The sequence below is a fragment of the Octopus sinensis genome, linkage group LG18 (assembly GCF_006345805.1).
Source record: "Octopus sinensis linkage group LG18, ASM634580v1, whole genome shotgun sequence".
Taxonomy (NCBI): domain Eukaryota; kingdom Metazoa; phylum Mollusca; class Cephalopoda; order Octopoda; family Octopodidae; genus Octopus; species Octopus sinensis.
Genome location: NC_043014.1, coordinates 27416857 through 27433485, shown reverse-complemented (window position 1 = coordinate 27433485; position 16629 = coordinate 27416857). Strand labels below are relative to the sequence as shown.

At 36.8% G+C, this 16629-nt stretch overlaps 1 protein-coding gene across 1 annotated transcript in view; it reads right to left on the bottom strand.

Annotated features, from left to right (window-relative positions):
- The window catches only part of LOC118766811, a 108877-nt gene that overhangs the window by 27333 nt on the left and 64915 nt on the right, over positions 1-16629 (bottom strand). Inside the window, exons 10-11 of the mRNA XM_036510595.1 lie at positions 8670-8914; positions 2424-2731 (exon numbers count right to left, since the gene is read on the bottom strand). Coding sequence (XP_036366488.1) covers positions 2424-2731; positions 8670-8914 — 553 coding nt within the window. The remainder of the gene's footprint in view (positions 1-2423; positions 2732-8669; positions 8915-16629) is intronic.

The window sequence follows — 16629 nt, the reverse complement described above, 5'->3', positions numbered from 1 at the left end:
GTTCTGCGGACCGGTCAGCCAAGCGGCGTCCCGTATGACCGATGTATAGAGAAGGACTGAGAGAGCAGGAGATGCAGTAGATGACGTTGCTAGATGTGCAGGTGAAGGAGTCAGTGATATGATAGGGTCGATGATGGGTGCCTGTGAGGAGGGTGGTGTTGGAGATATATATATATATATCCTGATTATCTCCTTTTTCTTAATACATACATATACATAAACAAATACATACATACACGCGTGGGCACGCACGCATATACATAAATTGAAAAAAATATGAACTGGTAATTATTTAAAAGGTAGTAATATTATTACATAAAAGGAAAATATAGGACTGAATAGGAGGTTAGAAAGTGGGAAATAGATAGATAGACAGACATGGTGAAAGAAAGAAAGTGAGAGAGAGGGGGGAATAAAATAATGGGGAAAAAGGAGAGCAAGTGAAAAGGAGCGAGAGTGTGCGCTAAGGAAAAAGGTAAAGGCGGAAGATGAAATGAATGAGGTAGAGGGAGAAGAAGGCGACGAAAGCAAGATAAAAGTCATAAATGTGTGTGAAAGGGGTTGCTGGATTAGTGGTCACAAAAGGAAAGGTGTACCGGAGTGCGTGAGAGATAGATAGAAAGCGCGATCGAGTAAAAGAGGGCAATTGCTACAGAATCAACCATTGCTCATAAACAGCTGTTATAAATATCACACGCAAAAATAAAGAATAATAATAAAAGAAAAATAAATTCCAAAGCAGCCAGCTTTGCTTCTGCATTCTTTAATAAATAGCTGTAAAACAACTACATGAACATCTTCGATACACTTCATAGAAATAATGTAGGCTTTTGGCTGTAAAATAGGTCTTTCTCAGGCAGTTTGATTAGGAATAATAAAGGTGTTTATTTATTCTTTATTTATTTCGCAAAAAGTTATTATTGACAACAAGTTTAAGAAAACCAATAATAATAAAAAGAAAGTATCAAGTATCTCAAAAGAAAATATAACCTCAAACATTGTGTTGGTGGGTAGTGGAAATCTACCTTCCAGAAGCAACAAAATATAAACTATAAGCCGTCAATTATTGATATTAGATAATAAAGTAATCACAACAAAACCACATAAAAAGACAATCATCACTGTTACAGTGGTTGTATTTGTTATGGCTGTTGGATGTCTTGCAAACAACTTGCACATGCAAGTGCAACCAGTCAAGAAATCCGCATGCTGAAAGCCAGCAAGTATATGGAATCATCAAGAGAGAATGCGCGCCGTTTCAGGGCCTACCTCTCGACGGCATCAATGCGCACTGGCTCCCTCTCATTGATATGAGGCCCCGCTTGCTAGATCAACTGGTTATCAAATAAAGCTCAATATTCTTCTAGCTATCGCTGACCTTCTCTTTTTAACCAAATCCACTGGCTAGCTTTCTCCACTGTAGTTTGGATATCAGTCATGATGGTATTGACTTTACGATAAGTTAGGCCTAGCGATAACAACAGTCATCTCACACTGTGTCCAACAAACCTTCTACATCCAGCTTCGATTGGAAAATGCTCTGCTTTTCAGCCTACGTCTTCACATTGCATAACGGTCAAGCTTTCGAGCCCGAGCGGCTTCCATATTATCTTCATGAGGAACCATTAACTCGACTAGATTTACAACTTTCCTTCTTTCACACCGCATCAAAATGTCCGGTTTTTTGTAACTGGGATGGGAAAGAATCCCTGGCATCCAGGTAAATCTGCAGTCACCTCCCAATAGCCGTTCCACTTTTCATCTCTCACAGGAAGTTTCTTGTTCTTCTTGAAACGGATCCGCTGAGCTGAACGCACGAAGGTAACGAAATCTCTAGTTGGTACTTTCAACGGTTTTTTCTGTGTTGTTGAGTTGAATTTGGTGATATTAATAATCTAAGTCGCTTTTCCCATGAACACAAATTTTTATCACAAATTGGAAGCGCATCCAAACACATCATCGTCATCGTCACCCTCTCTCTCTTGTGAGGCCGAGTATATGAGTACGTTTGAAGCTGAAGCTGGTGCATCTTCACCACTCCAACACAACCATTTCTTCTGGCAGATTTCTCCCCATGCGAGGCCGTGGCTGGTGTTCATCAGTCAGGAAAGATGCTATCGACATGGTGGAGGAGACGACATCTGTTAAGAACTATCCAGAAGCAAAACTCAACCAGAGTTGACCACCACTGCCACCGCCACCGCCACCGCCACCGCCACCGCCACCGCCGCCACCACCACCGCCACTACCATCAACAACAATAACACCAACATATAACATTTGCTGTCAAATTCAGCGATGTAATTATTCAACATTTACCTGCAGAAAACCCCCAAAATATTAAACGAAGATACAAGAATAAAAAAATAATAATAATACAAGATACTGCAACTGTAGAAAGATGAACTTTAACAAAAACTAACCTATTTGCATTGCTTGAGGTGTCAATGACCAAATAACTTAGACCAATTATTGAGAACTTATCCTTCATTTGTGAGACGTCAAGACTGTCTTTAGTGCGAAGGTCGTCCTTGATGCCGTTACAATCGCCGCATAGACCGCGCATGCGTCCCTGATACTTTTGTGGAATTTGGACCTCGGCTAAATCGTCCCCATTGAAACTCACTTGGATGCCGCAACCGGTGGTCATTTGCATTGAATTAGAACTTTTGAATATACGAAGCTTACCACCAAGTATAGTGGCAGGTAGAAATTTCTCTTCATTGTTGATCTGCAATATCAATACAAGAATAGAACATCGCAGTTACAATAAAACTTCTCTCTCTCTCTCTCTCTCTCTCTACACACACACACACACACACAATGCATAAATTATGTAAATTATCTTGGATATGAATGTTTTCTACTCTTGTCTGCTGGATTCAAGGTAGGGTGACTGTTTGCCGAAGACGTCTAATGAGGCAGAAAATCATGCGAACAAACGTCTTCTTGTCTCTAGATAATGAAACTGTCTTTTCCTTAATTACATGTCAACTTCGGAGAATTCCTGATACTTGAAGTTATCTTTCCTTCTCATCTGGAGTTCTCACACGACATTTGTTTATTCTTCTCTTGAAGAAAGATAATTTCCCTTAATGGACGCGGTGAAGCAGTTAGTCATCTCTCTGTTCACTTTGAATTTGCCTTGTATAAATATGTGGTACACCCACACGTGCTTTTGCAAGCACACACACACACAGACATATATATACACTCACGCGCGCGCAAACACACACTCACGTCTGTACACACACACACACACACGCACACGTCTGTGTGCATACGCCCTCATTTCTATACGCTCTCTCGTGCGCTCATACATTTACTGCATGAATTAATAGGGAGGCATAGAGCGCAAGAGAGATGAAAGAGAGAGAGAGAGAGAGAGAGGGAGAGAGAGAGAGAGAGAGAAATAGAGATAGCTAGCTGACTAACTTGATACATAGATGGCTAGAAAGAGATAATATATGTATATGTATATATATATATATATATATATATATATATATATATATATATATATATATATATTATATATATATATATATATATATATGAAGAGAGAGGGAGAGAGAGAGAGAGAGGAGAGAGAGAGAGAGAGAGGAGAGAGAGAGAGAGAGAGAGAGAGCAGGAGAAGTTTTCGGAAAAATTTCGAAAGTTCCGGAAAGATTATGAGAAAATATGTAGAGGAAAAACTTGGGAAATTTAAAAAAAAATATTTTCGAGGCAAAGTTTATAGAAAAGATAAATCTTTTCCCTGATTGAATGGGCTTATGGGGTGAATGGCCATTGTCTAAGAATGAATTTTCTCTCGTGTATGCATGGTTTTAGTATTAAAGTACAATCCTAGTCTTCGCAAGTTGCTTAGAAATATACTCTTTTTTGCAAAGCAGTGTTTGCATGACGTAGTAGCATCTACCATGCCTCTGTTTTTTTTAGCGGTAATCCGGCCGATGTCACACGTTGTGCCGTTCTTTTTCAACGGACAATCATTTCTTGCGAGCTTTGTACTATTCCGTTTTACGATGTTTCTGAATGAATGTGTATGGTTGTGAAATGTTCATGTGAAGGGCCCCGTGATCAATCCGATATGTCAGTTTAGGTTGGTGTCTGACTCACATTCGTACTTTTAACCATTGCATCATAAATAATGATCTCAGGGTTACATAATCCATACAGCTAGTATACCGTAGTATTCTTGCATGTGCACGATACCTCAGTAGTTAGACTCGATTTATCTGATATTGTCTGTTAGGGGGTGTAGTGGATGCTGTTGTAAATAATCTTAACCGTATGCTTATTGAATAATTTCCAGTATTTTTGTGCAGGTCAGAAGCGTCTGTCTATTAAGTTTTTGGCTATCTTGCCTATGTTAAGCCTATCATTGAGTGAGAAAGAGGGAGCAAGTCAAATGACCTTCCTACTTGTTGTTATCTTAGTGGCTTTCTGGCTGGCATTGTAAATGACCCTCGAAGGCTGTCATTGTAGTAAGGAGCCTCCCTATCAAAGATCTCTTCAATGGCTGACAAGTAAGAAATTCGTAAACACCAGTGGATCTCACGCTAATGATTGAGGGTTTCTCATTGGGTTTCCCAAATGGTTAAAAAGAATCAGTACGGGAGTCTAGGGTGACAACCAGGAAACTCATACTCTGAGGGTAATATCTAGAGTAATTTTCTGGTCGAAGGATCGGAATGTCTGCATTATTTTTCTTTAACCTCTATAACATGGGCCCATTTACGTGACTGGATATCGTTAGGGTATCGTTCCAATACAGGCCAAAGAATAGTTGAATGAGATCACGAGTTTCTACACGTCAATGAGGAGAGAGAAAGAAAGAAAGAAAGCAAGAAAGAGCGAGAGAGAGAGAGAGAGAGAGAGAGAGAGAGAGAGAGAGAGAGAGGGTGGGGAGGAGTATAGGAGATACGGTCCTGAAACTAGCTGTTACCACTTAAGTCTCGGAAATTTAATGTTTCTTGAATCGATACACATACATGTATGCTTACATACATACATACATACATACATACATACATACATACATACATACGTACGTACGTACATACATACATACATACATACATACATACTACATACATACATACATACATACATACATACATACATACATACATACATACATACATACATACACACATGACGCATCGAGTTGTGTGTGTATGTGTGTATGTGTGTGTGCGTTACCTAAAATTATAACATTCACATCACACTCCCCTCCATTTTTTTCGCATTCCTTTTCTACGTTCCTTCTTCTCTGAGTGAAACCAGCTGTGCATTAGTGGATCAGTCGCTTACTGAAGAAGGTCCAGTCTCTCCATTCTTCTCTGTTTTTTTTTCACAATAAATTAGTTACATATGACGGAATCAATTGCATGCAAAGAGGTGACTCACACCGTCCAATATTGGATTTGTTACATAGAGTTAGCTAAGGGCTCGTGTGAACGTTTATCCTTGGCACGTCAGTGATCGAGCAAGTTACATACATGGGGATCAGTTTCTTCCCCCACAGGACATGATTGCGTAGTTACAAATAACATTTGATTTGAAATTCAACAGGAACCCACAGGTTTTATTTTTGAGACCTTAATATGATGCTCGTGTAATGCTCTCTTCTGTCAATTTCGAGACAAATTGATCAACTGGACCATCTACTCATTGAATTAATAAGCGAACATTCCACTGAAACATGTAAGCTTTAACGATTTAGTCGATAATTAATTTAATTTAATTCATTTTATCGACCTCGAAAATATGAAAGGAAAACTTGACCTCAACAGTATTTGGACACTGAATGTAAAGTGTTGCAATTAAATGCCGTATGATATTTTGTCTCATGTGACAACATATAAGTCGATAGCTAGCTAGAAATGTGTTGGTAGGATGTAAGTGGTTCGTATGTATGTGTATAGGCATGCATGCGTGCATATGGAAACACTTTATGTTCAAATAATTGCTACCGTCAAAAATATACGAACAGAAAGCCTCTCAGTATTATATCTCATCGGCTACCTGCTTCCTTGATAATAAGTAAAGTAAAATAAAGATAAATAAAAACAACGGGAATGTAGAGAATTATTTGAAATTTAGTATTTTCAAAAAGAAATTTACACGAGTGTCGAGCAGTTTTGGAGTACCAGATTCATGGATTTCTTACTCTACCCTTGGATTATGTTACCTTTTAATTCATTCGTTTCTGCAGCTTTGGTTATATATATATATATATATATATATATATATATATATATATACTCAAATATATATATTTATATAAAATCAGGAAAACCACCAACATGATATCCCTAAAAAGATCAAATGCTATTATGAAGGAAGACATCTCTGTTCTAAGATATCCTTAAATGTTTTAGCATTGACCACTCCTTTTTATACTCTAACAGTAATCAGCCATCATATTTACATCATACTCCTCTTGATAACTTTCCTTTATTACCTTCATATCTTGGTGGAATCTTTCTCCCTATTCATCAACGATGTCTCCCAAGTTCTGTGGAAATTGATCCAAGTGACTGAACAAAAAATGTATTTTCATGCTCACTTTGTATTCTAGCAAATGAAATGACCAAAGTATTTTTCATCAAATTCCTTGTGATTGGCTGCTTTGTTGTTATGAAGAATTTTTTTTTAAATATGCATATAATTTTCAGGTTGTCTTATGTTTAAGATTCTGGATCATTAGAATAGAACGATTCTAGGCCTCCTTCCACAATTTTTCTATCGTAGGCAAAATACATCCACTTTCCTGGTGGAAATCTTTACTATAATTAAAGTGTCAATGCATAATATCAGCTATATTCCCAATTTAAACTATACTTTAGGCAAGAGAAGGTTGATAATAAAGCACTTCTCACACTTTGGCCCACTGCTCCACAGTCAGACCAGGGTATAAAATCAGTGAAAGCAAAATATTTTGTGAAAATTCAAAGTAGTGTGTAAACAAAGATCCTGACGTGATTGGTGAAAACGAAAAGCATATCTCGATTCAACTCGAAAAAGTGCTTCAGAAACACTTGTCTCTTCAACAGAAAGATTTCTGCCTTCAAGTTGTGTAGATCTGGGTAGTGAGTGCTATTGAGTAGTATCACCGTGAATACACACAGAAGAATTAACGTAAATACTATAGTTATGACGAACAATAAAAAGTAAAATTATGACGGGTGTTATAAAGTAGAATTATGGTGTTATAGATTAAAGTATTAACAAGTGCAAATCATACTGAGCAAAATTAAAGTGAATGTTAAAAGTTAAAATTATTGTTAGTGATACAAAATATATTTCTCGAAATTATTATACTTGATAAGAGCACAGAGTTAATCTATTCTCAGTGATTAATGTATATGAATTTAAAGGTTTGATATCTGTGTACGATAGCATTATTTTAATTCACTTGGCACAGGCTTAAAAAGAGAAATCCTGACAATTCGAATCAATAATGACATTTAAAGCACGGTTTAAAACGCTTTGCGATGTTTTCGTACCTAAAACTTTTTAGAAAGGTATGAATGTGACACAATCTCCTTTCTTTCATCTGTATTGACCACATACAGTGTATCTGGTGGAAAGAAAATGGTGCTACAATTAGATGCCTAAAAACAGATTCGATATGCCGAAAAATTATGTATATGTATAGGTGCAGGTATGGCTGTGTTGTAAGAAGCTTGCTTCTCAAACACATGATGGCACATTGGGAAAGTTACTCTAAAGGACTCTAAAGGAGGACAAAAGTGCCGGAAAGGCCAGCCATATCTGGCAACTAAGAGACGAAAGAATACCATACTCGATCGCATGGAAAATACTCAGGCCCCTACATTAACGGGACGAAATGTTATTCATTGCTGAACGCACGAGAATTCTAAAAGACTCGCTCATGCCAGGGAGCATCCTGAGTTCCAGGACGGAGATTTTCAGACTATGCTTCCTTCTTAGAAGATTCCTTCTGGCTTTTTAGAATCTGCAAGGCGACGCTACAGCCGGAAGCCAATAGCCAAAGGCGAAAGGAGACAATCGTTTACCTTCGTGGTTCTTTGGTGACCGCAAGATGGCGGCGCGGCCGAAGCTTGATAGCCAATGGCAAAGGGAGATAATCACCTAGTGTTTACCTTTATAGCAAGGGATTTCCCCCTCCATTTTTTGAAGAGGTCTTAGGCCAGCAGTGTTTGGGATCTGAAGATACGCCGTAAGACTAAACCCCTTATAAGCGACAAATCCAAGGTAACCCCATAAACCGGCGTCTCCCATTATAATATATATATATATATATATATATACTTTATTTAAAGCAGCAGAAAATTCTCAACAAAACCTGTTACTCTGAGTTTCACGTTGCCGTTCGTCGGACAGTTTTTGATAGAATTCTAGCAAAAACTGTCCGACGAACGGCTTGTTTACATTCCCGTATCGAAGTAATAGAAACCGATGGAATAAGTACGAGCCTTAAAAAAATAAGTACTCTGACCGATTCGTTCGACTAAAACAATTGAAGACTGTGCTTCAGTGGGCTGCAATCAAATGACTAAGAGACATACATGCTTGTGTGTCTGTATGCATTCATATATATACGTACAAACACTACACATACACGCATACTACACACGAACACACACACACATATATAAACAAAACGTTGCACTTACGAAAATTTTGCTGTGACGACTAAGGCGTACGGTTACATTATAAATTTGTATATCTAATGAGCGTGGCCAGGAAACAAATTTATTTGTACCGCGTTTTTCATTCTGTATTTCAATTCGGAAATCGCAGCCATCTTTAAAGTTCCGTGATTCAGAAAGAATGTGTTTGCAATCACTCATCAGATGAATGGTTTGACCATCAAATGTGTGGAAATGAGGATCACCGGACACTGTACATTTGCACAGATCTATGGAATTCAAACAGAATATATGTATACATGTATATCTACCAGGTGTTTGGGCTAAATTTGTAAGTTTGAATAAAAGGAAAAGAGAACACAATATGCTGTTGTTTCTAGAGAGGGTCATTATGCCTATAGCAGTTAAAATAATCACACGTACTTTTTATTTTACCGTCTTTTTATTTTACCAAATAACAATAGAATGGTTAGTTTAATGTGTTCATTGAACAATCAGTCTGTTGCTACTTTTCTCTGTCAGAGTAGTTTCGTTGCTATTTGCGTCCTCATCAATGCTCACTCTTTAAGATCTGCTTTGAGTCTGTAATGAGAACTAATCTTATGTCTTAAACATTTGGCCGTCACCGTGATTTGAAAACTCATCTACAAAATTTAAATGTTTTACTTACAGGCGTGGCTGTGTGGTGAGACGTTTGTTTCCCAACCACATGGTTCCTGTTTCAGTCCCATTGCGTGGCACCTTGGGCAAGGGACTTCTACTATAGCCTCGGGCCGACCAAAGCCTTGTGAGTGGATTTGGTTGACGAAAATAATGAGGCCTGTCATCTATATATAAAAAACTGAGAAAGTATGTGTGTGTGTGTGTGTGTGTGTGTCTGTCTGTCTGTCTGTGTGAATCCCCAAAACTTGAGAACTACACAACCAATTTTATTCAAATTTTACACATGCCTTATTTAGAGTCCATGTAGTGTCATGGGCAAAACAAATATTTAACTTCTTGCCTAGGGCGAGCCCACACCAATATCATACCTTCTCCACTATTTCAATATTACGTGTTAAAAGTGAAACAAAAACATTTCTCTATTGTATGTATATGGATTTATATAGATGTATATATATATATATATATATATATATATATATTATATATATATATATATATATATATATATATATATAGATAGATATATATATACTTGTATACATATGGGTGTATATATATACATATATATACATACATGTATATATATATAGCTGTATATGTATACATGTATATGTATAGCTGTATATGTAAAGATGTATTTCTATAGATATACATGTATGTGTATACATGTATGTCTAGATGTATATATATATAGATAGATGTACATGTAATACGTACACATATATATACACACATATATACATGCATACATATATACACCCATACACACATACACACACACCCACACACACACATACATACATAGGTGCAGGTGTGACTGTGTGGTAACAAACATGGTTCCAAAAGACAAGGTCTTCAGTTCAGTCCCACTGTGTGGTAACTTGGTATGTGCCTTCTGCTATAGCCTCAGACCAACCAAAGCCTTGTCAGTCGATTTTGCAGACAGAAACTGAAAGAAATCCATTGTATGTATGTATATATGTAAGTCTATGTGTGTGTCTTTGTGTTTCTCCCTCATCACTGCTTCACCACTGGTGTTCATTTATTTACATCATTTATTTACTGGTTTCACAAGAAGAAACTGATAGAATAAGTACCAGGCTTATCAAAATAAAAAAAAAGCACTAGGCAGTGTCTCATATTTTTGTTATCCCACTTAGATGTATCTATCAATTTATCTTTGTGTGTGTGTGTGTATGTGTATACACACACATATAAATATAAATATAAATATAAAGTGGATGAAACAGAAGCGACTGAAGAAGGGGAATTTTCCTTGTGTTGTATGTCCTGTACTCTATTTTTTCGTTGTTTAAGAAAAATGTCCATTTCCTTGGTTTTGTGTTTATGTTTTCGTTTCTCATTGTGTTCGACGTTTTTTTGGTGTCCTGTATATATGTATGTATATACGCATGTTTTATTTATTAATTTGTTATTATATGACGGAACGCACGCATCCATTTCTAAGTAAGTTTGTTCTTATATATATATATATATATATATATATATATATATATATAATTGCAGCGTGGAAGGTGTTTATAAGCCATTTAAGAAACACACAAAACCGTTAGATTCACTTCAACATTTAAATTTAATTTGTCAAAATATTTTCGTCGCTTTGAGACCGCGACCTGTTCACTGAGAAAGTAACAGTCAGTTCATGATATATATGTACGTATGTATGTATGTATGTATGTATGTATGTATGTATGTATGTATGTATGTATGTATGTATGTATGTATGTATGTGCGTAGGTATGTATGTATGTATGTATGTGCGTATGTATGTATGTGCATGTATGTGCGCATGCATGTGTGCATGCCTATACGCATGTACCTATGTACTTACGTATGTGAGTATTTAGGAGAGTGTGTAGACGTGTCTGTGTGTTTGTACATGTGTATGTATATGTGAATGTATGTTTATCTAATGATATGTGTCAGTTCAAGTTGTATACATGACTGTTACCTTCTTGAAGGTTGTATATATACACACATACATTTATATATATATATATATATATATATACATGTGTATATTTGGAGGGCAAGCCACTATGTGGTCGGCCGTATGCTATAAGTAGATCAACTACGATCAAACTACAAAGAAAATAATGTTATATATATATATGTATGTATATATGTATGTATGTAGAGATGGATGAGCGTATATGTGTGTATACTTTATGATTATACGTATATTTGTGAGTATGTGTAAGTGTCTATATGATTGTGTGTACTTGTATATATGTATAAGGTTATATGTGTATATATGTATCTAAGTCGCTGTATCCATTCACCGTTAGACAGTGGTGAGAGAGACAAACGCACACACACACACACACACATATATGTTTGAGTTTTTATATATATATATATACAACCTTCAACAAGGTAACAGTCATGTATACAACTTGAACTGACACATATCATTACATAAACATACGTTCACATGCATACATACATACATACATACATACATACATACATACATACATACATACATACATACATACATACATACATACATACATACATACACACAAGGCATCTTGGAGACATTCAATATATCACCACTGGCATCAGCTGGATCTCATCATTACACGAAGATCCTTTCTGAATTCTGTTCAACTGACCCGTAGTTACTACAGCGCGGATTGTGACACAGATCATTCACTAATTGATCTGACAAAGGCCTTTGACTTTGGTAAGTAGAAAAGCCCTCTTCATCCTGCTCCAAAAAATAGGATGTCCACCAAAGCTGCTGAGGATCATCAACTCTTTCCATGATGATATGCAAGGCAACATACAGCACAATGCTTCAACATCAGCTGCCTGCCAAATAAAAAATGGGGTAAAGCAAAGTTGTGTCTTTACTCCTACATTATTTGGCATCGTCTTCTCGCTGCTGCTGTCACATGCCTTTGAGACATCAGATGATGGAGTGTTTCTGCACAGTAGAAGTGATGGGAAACTGTTCAATCTCTCGCGTCTGCGTGCCAAGACCAAAATCAGAAGCGTCCTGATCAAGGAGATGCTATTTGCTGATGATGCCGCTCTGGTATCATACACAGAAGAAGCCCTACAAAGGCTCATCAACTGCTTTGAGCAAGTATGTAGCAACTTTGGCTTAGTTATCAGCCTCGAGAAGACCAACATCAAGGCTACATCAGACATCCCAAACATACATATTGGAGACCACAGACTACAGGATGTGGAGAAGTTTACTTATATTGGCTCTACCGTCACCTACAACCTATCCCTTGATGTTGAGCTCAATATACGCATTGGCAAGGCAGCTGCTGTGATGGCCCAACTCTCCAAACGGGCATGGCATGGGACAACAATAAGCTGACCAAGACCACAAAAATAATTTACCAGGCATGTGTACTTAGCACTCTACTGTATGGAAGTGAGAATTGGACGCCATACACACGCCAAGAGCGTAGCCTAAATATCTTTCACCTGCGCTGCCTCCGGAAAATCCTTCGCATCAAATGGCAGAATCATGTCCCCAACAAAGATGTCCTCAAGCAAGCAGGAATACCAAGCATGTTTGCACTCCTCACACAAAGACGTATGAGATAGCTTGGACATGTTAGCCGTATGGAAGATGGCAGAATCCCCAAGGACATACTCAACGGAGAACTTGCTAGGGGCTCTAGGTCTGTGGGAAGACCGTTCTTACGATACAAGGATGTTTGCAAAAGGGACATGAATGCCTGCAACATCAATATTACCAACTGGGAAGTAGTTGCCAGCAACCGTGGAGATTGGTGACGTACTGTAAAATACAAAGGAGTGACATAGAGAGAGAGGAAAATGGAAAGACATGAAAAGACGTCAACAAGAAACTATGACATTAAAACCAGCCAGGCAAAGTCTTCGCTACATTTGCGGCACCTGCCAGAGGTAGTGTTTGTCCAGGATAGCACTACACAGCCACAGCTGGAGATGTATTAGGACATGAAATGTAAAAGCCGGACTAGATTATTTTATGCGCAACTCCATTGTCTCCCGAGACAAAAAGGATGCCAACAACAATATATATGGATTTCGTAGACAGGAACTGAAACAAATCAATCGTATATATAGGTATGTATATATGTAAGTCTATGTATGTGTCTTTGTGTTTCTCCCTCATCACTGCTTCACAATTGCTGTTCATTTATTTACATCCACATAACTTACTGGCTTCACAAGAACAAACTAATAGAATAAGTACCAGGCTTATCAACATAAAAAAAGCACTAGGCTGTGTCTCATATTTTTGTTTGCCCACTCAGTTGTATCTATCGATTTATCTTTCTATGTGTGTGTGCGTGTGTGTGTATCTATCTATCTATCTATCTATCTATCTATCTATCTATCTATCTATCTATCTATCTATCTATCTATCTATCTATCTATCTATCTATATCTATCTATCTATCTATTATCTATCTATCTATATCTATCTATCTATATACCTATATATATATATATATATATATATATATTATATATATATATATATAACACCCTAATGGGAGCCTTAACTCCCAAATTTTAGTAATTTCTTTTATGATCCAAAACTAACTCAAATGTACTGAATGGATCTTTATGAAATTTGGAAATTATATTCTATGCATAAGGGTCATAACCCCCATGACAATTCATATATTTTTGCTGTTGATGAAATGATAACCATAGATATTAGACACAAATGAAGTAATATTTAAAATATTTCATCTTCTTACAAGTTAGAAAGACCCCTCCATGGGGACTTAATACCCACAATTTTGTCATTTTATCTAAGCAAAAACGAATACAGTTGTGGTCTTGGAAGCTGTAGGTTTACCCGAGCATAAAAGTTGAGCATTATTTCTAATTCAATGGTACAACAGTGTAACACTTTACTTTGACATACACTTACATTGTGATTTCTGCAATGTAGTGCATAAATTGTCAAGTAAATGGGAGGCATCTTTGCCTCTACTGATTCAATTGCAAAGTGTTGAGTAAAGTTATTTGATTGCATATCTCCTTTGAGTCTTTTTATTATCACTGGGTCACACATAGTCCCCAGATGGTAACATTGATTTCAAGGCCTTCCCAGATGAGTGACTGATTATTCAAAGACATTTATAGATTGTAAATTTATTCTGTCCAGTTACGTATCAGTATAGCGGTCATTTACAAACTCCAGAGGTGACATTTTAATTTCTCCTTAGCCCTCACGTCACACAGTTGTTAATGTTTATTTCAGTTGGGTCACGCCCTTCCAATTGCTATAGATTCGTAATGCATCTTACGGCTGTGCCTGTCACCTGCATGGTGAGGAATCCTACATTGGGAGTGGTAACGACTAGGGTAGGGTAACTGACTGCTTATAGTGATCATTCGTATTTTGGTTTCCTGTAGCTTTGCTCTCTTTTACAAACCCAGTGAACATATATTTCCTATTTCAAAGAAATTCAAACAATAGATATAAGACCCAAGTTAAAAAGATTCTCAACAATTCAACTTCTCTGGTTGACATTAAGATGCCCACCCCCAACAGGGGCCTTAACTCTCACATTTTAGAGCTTCATGACCTTCATTTTTAGGAGCAAAATCTTTTTAACAGGTTCAATAAGACTGGAATTTTGGAATATGTGCATAAAAATCAGTAGTATGGGATACATTTTTTAGGGTGTGTAAAGAGGGAAATAACCCTCATCTGCTATTTTGATGAAATTCGAAACATAGATATTCCAGTTCATTACAGAAAATATAACAGAAAAGTCTAATTCTTCAATTGAATGTAACTGGGCAACGCCGGGTATCTCTGATAGTACTGTATATATATATATATATATATATATATATATATATATATATATATATATATATATATACATATATATATATATATATATATGTACGCGCGCGCGTGTATATGCGTGTGCGTGCATGTGTGCGTCTATGTCTGTGTTTGTCTCCCACCACCGCTTAACAACCTGTGTTAGTATTTACGTTCCCTTCACTTAGCAAAAGAGACCGAGAGAATAAGTACTAGGCTTAAAAATTAAGTACTAGGGCGATTCGGTCGACTAAAAATCTTCAAGGCGGTGCCTCAGCATGGCCGCTGTCTAATGATTGAAACAAGTAAAAGATAATAAATACCTATTTATCTGTTATTGTTTGTTTGTTATTTTTTGTGATGTCAATTGTTATTCAATCAATCCGAGTCACGCACATACAACACTCGCGCACAAGCAATCATAAATACATAACAGGTATAGGGTTACGTCTGCAAATTTTTTTGAAATGAGGGCATAATATAAATCCTATAGGGGAAAATGTTGAGGAGACGCAAAAAATTACTGTATCTCCGTGTTTGCGTATCAGAAATGTCATGAATATTTTTTCAGAGGAAAAGGAGTAGCTGATACTCATTATGTTATTCACCCTGGTAGGAGCTGCCCCATATAAATGCTGCAGCAGCTAAACTACAATGATAATAATAATAAAAAAAAAAAACACTTGGACTTTGCAAAGCATTTCCACAGAGTTGATCACAGAACAATATGCTACAAAATTCGTGACTACTCTAAAACCGAAAAGTAGGAGGGAGTACATTGAAGAGCAATGTCCACTTGAAATCCAGACAGTTGCAGTATCTTGTTTTGTTTCATGAGGAAGCAAGCAAAGCATTTGGAACACCCTTATTTATCGAAATATTTAACGTAGAACTGGATTAAACCCATGGCGTTTCATAACATAGTCACAACCGGATGGTTGAAATCGCTATGAGAATTAAGAGAATATATATATATATATATATATATATAAGGTATAAGTTAGCCCTCTAAAGGATAGAAGTATCCAGAGGCACTCCTGGTAATTACCTCAGTAAGTATGGTCCTTGGTATAAGGTATACGGCAGCAGGTAATTTGAGAGGTAAACTGTATTTTAATGTATATATATAGACAATAAGAAAATGGAGGAAAAGCAACAAATAGAAAGTGTGTCTGTTGTGTTAAAAAGGCATTATTTAATTAATTAAGCAAGGCGAGGGTAAGAGTGAGTTTACAGCTGTTTCTGTGTACCAAAGTTGGGGTAAATAGGTGTTTACCTCGTTACAAGTGGTAGACGTCATCAGAACGAAGAAGGCAGAGATATACAAAGAGGGTAATAGAGCGAAAGATAGAGGGAGAAATCAGAAAAGAAAAAGTTCAATGATTCGAAAGTCTTACATTTTAGTTGTGTTCAAAGTTCATTAAATTCATTATGAGGTAGTTGAAGAATAGAGGATGGTTGAATCCGAGGTCTCGTAGTTAGTTATTAGCA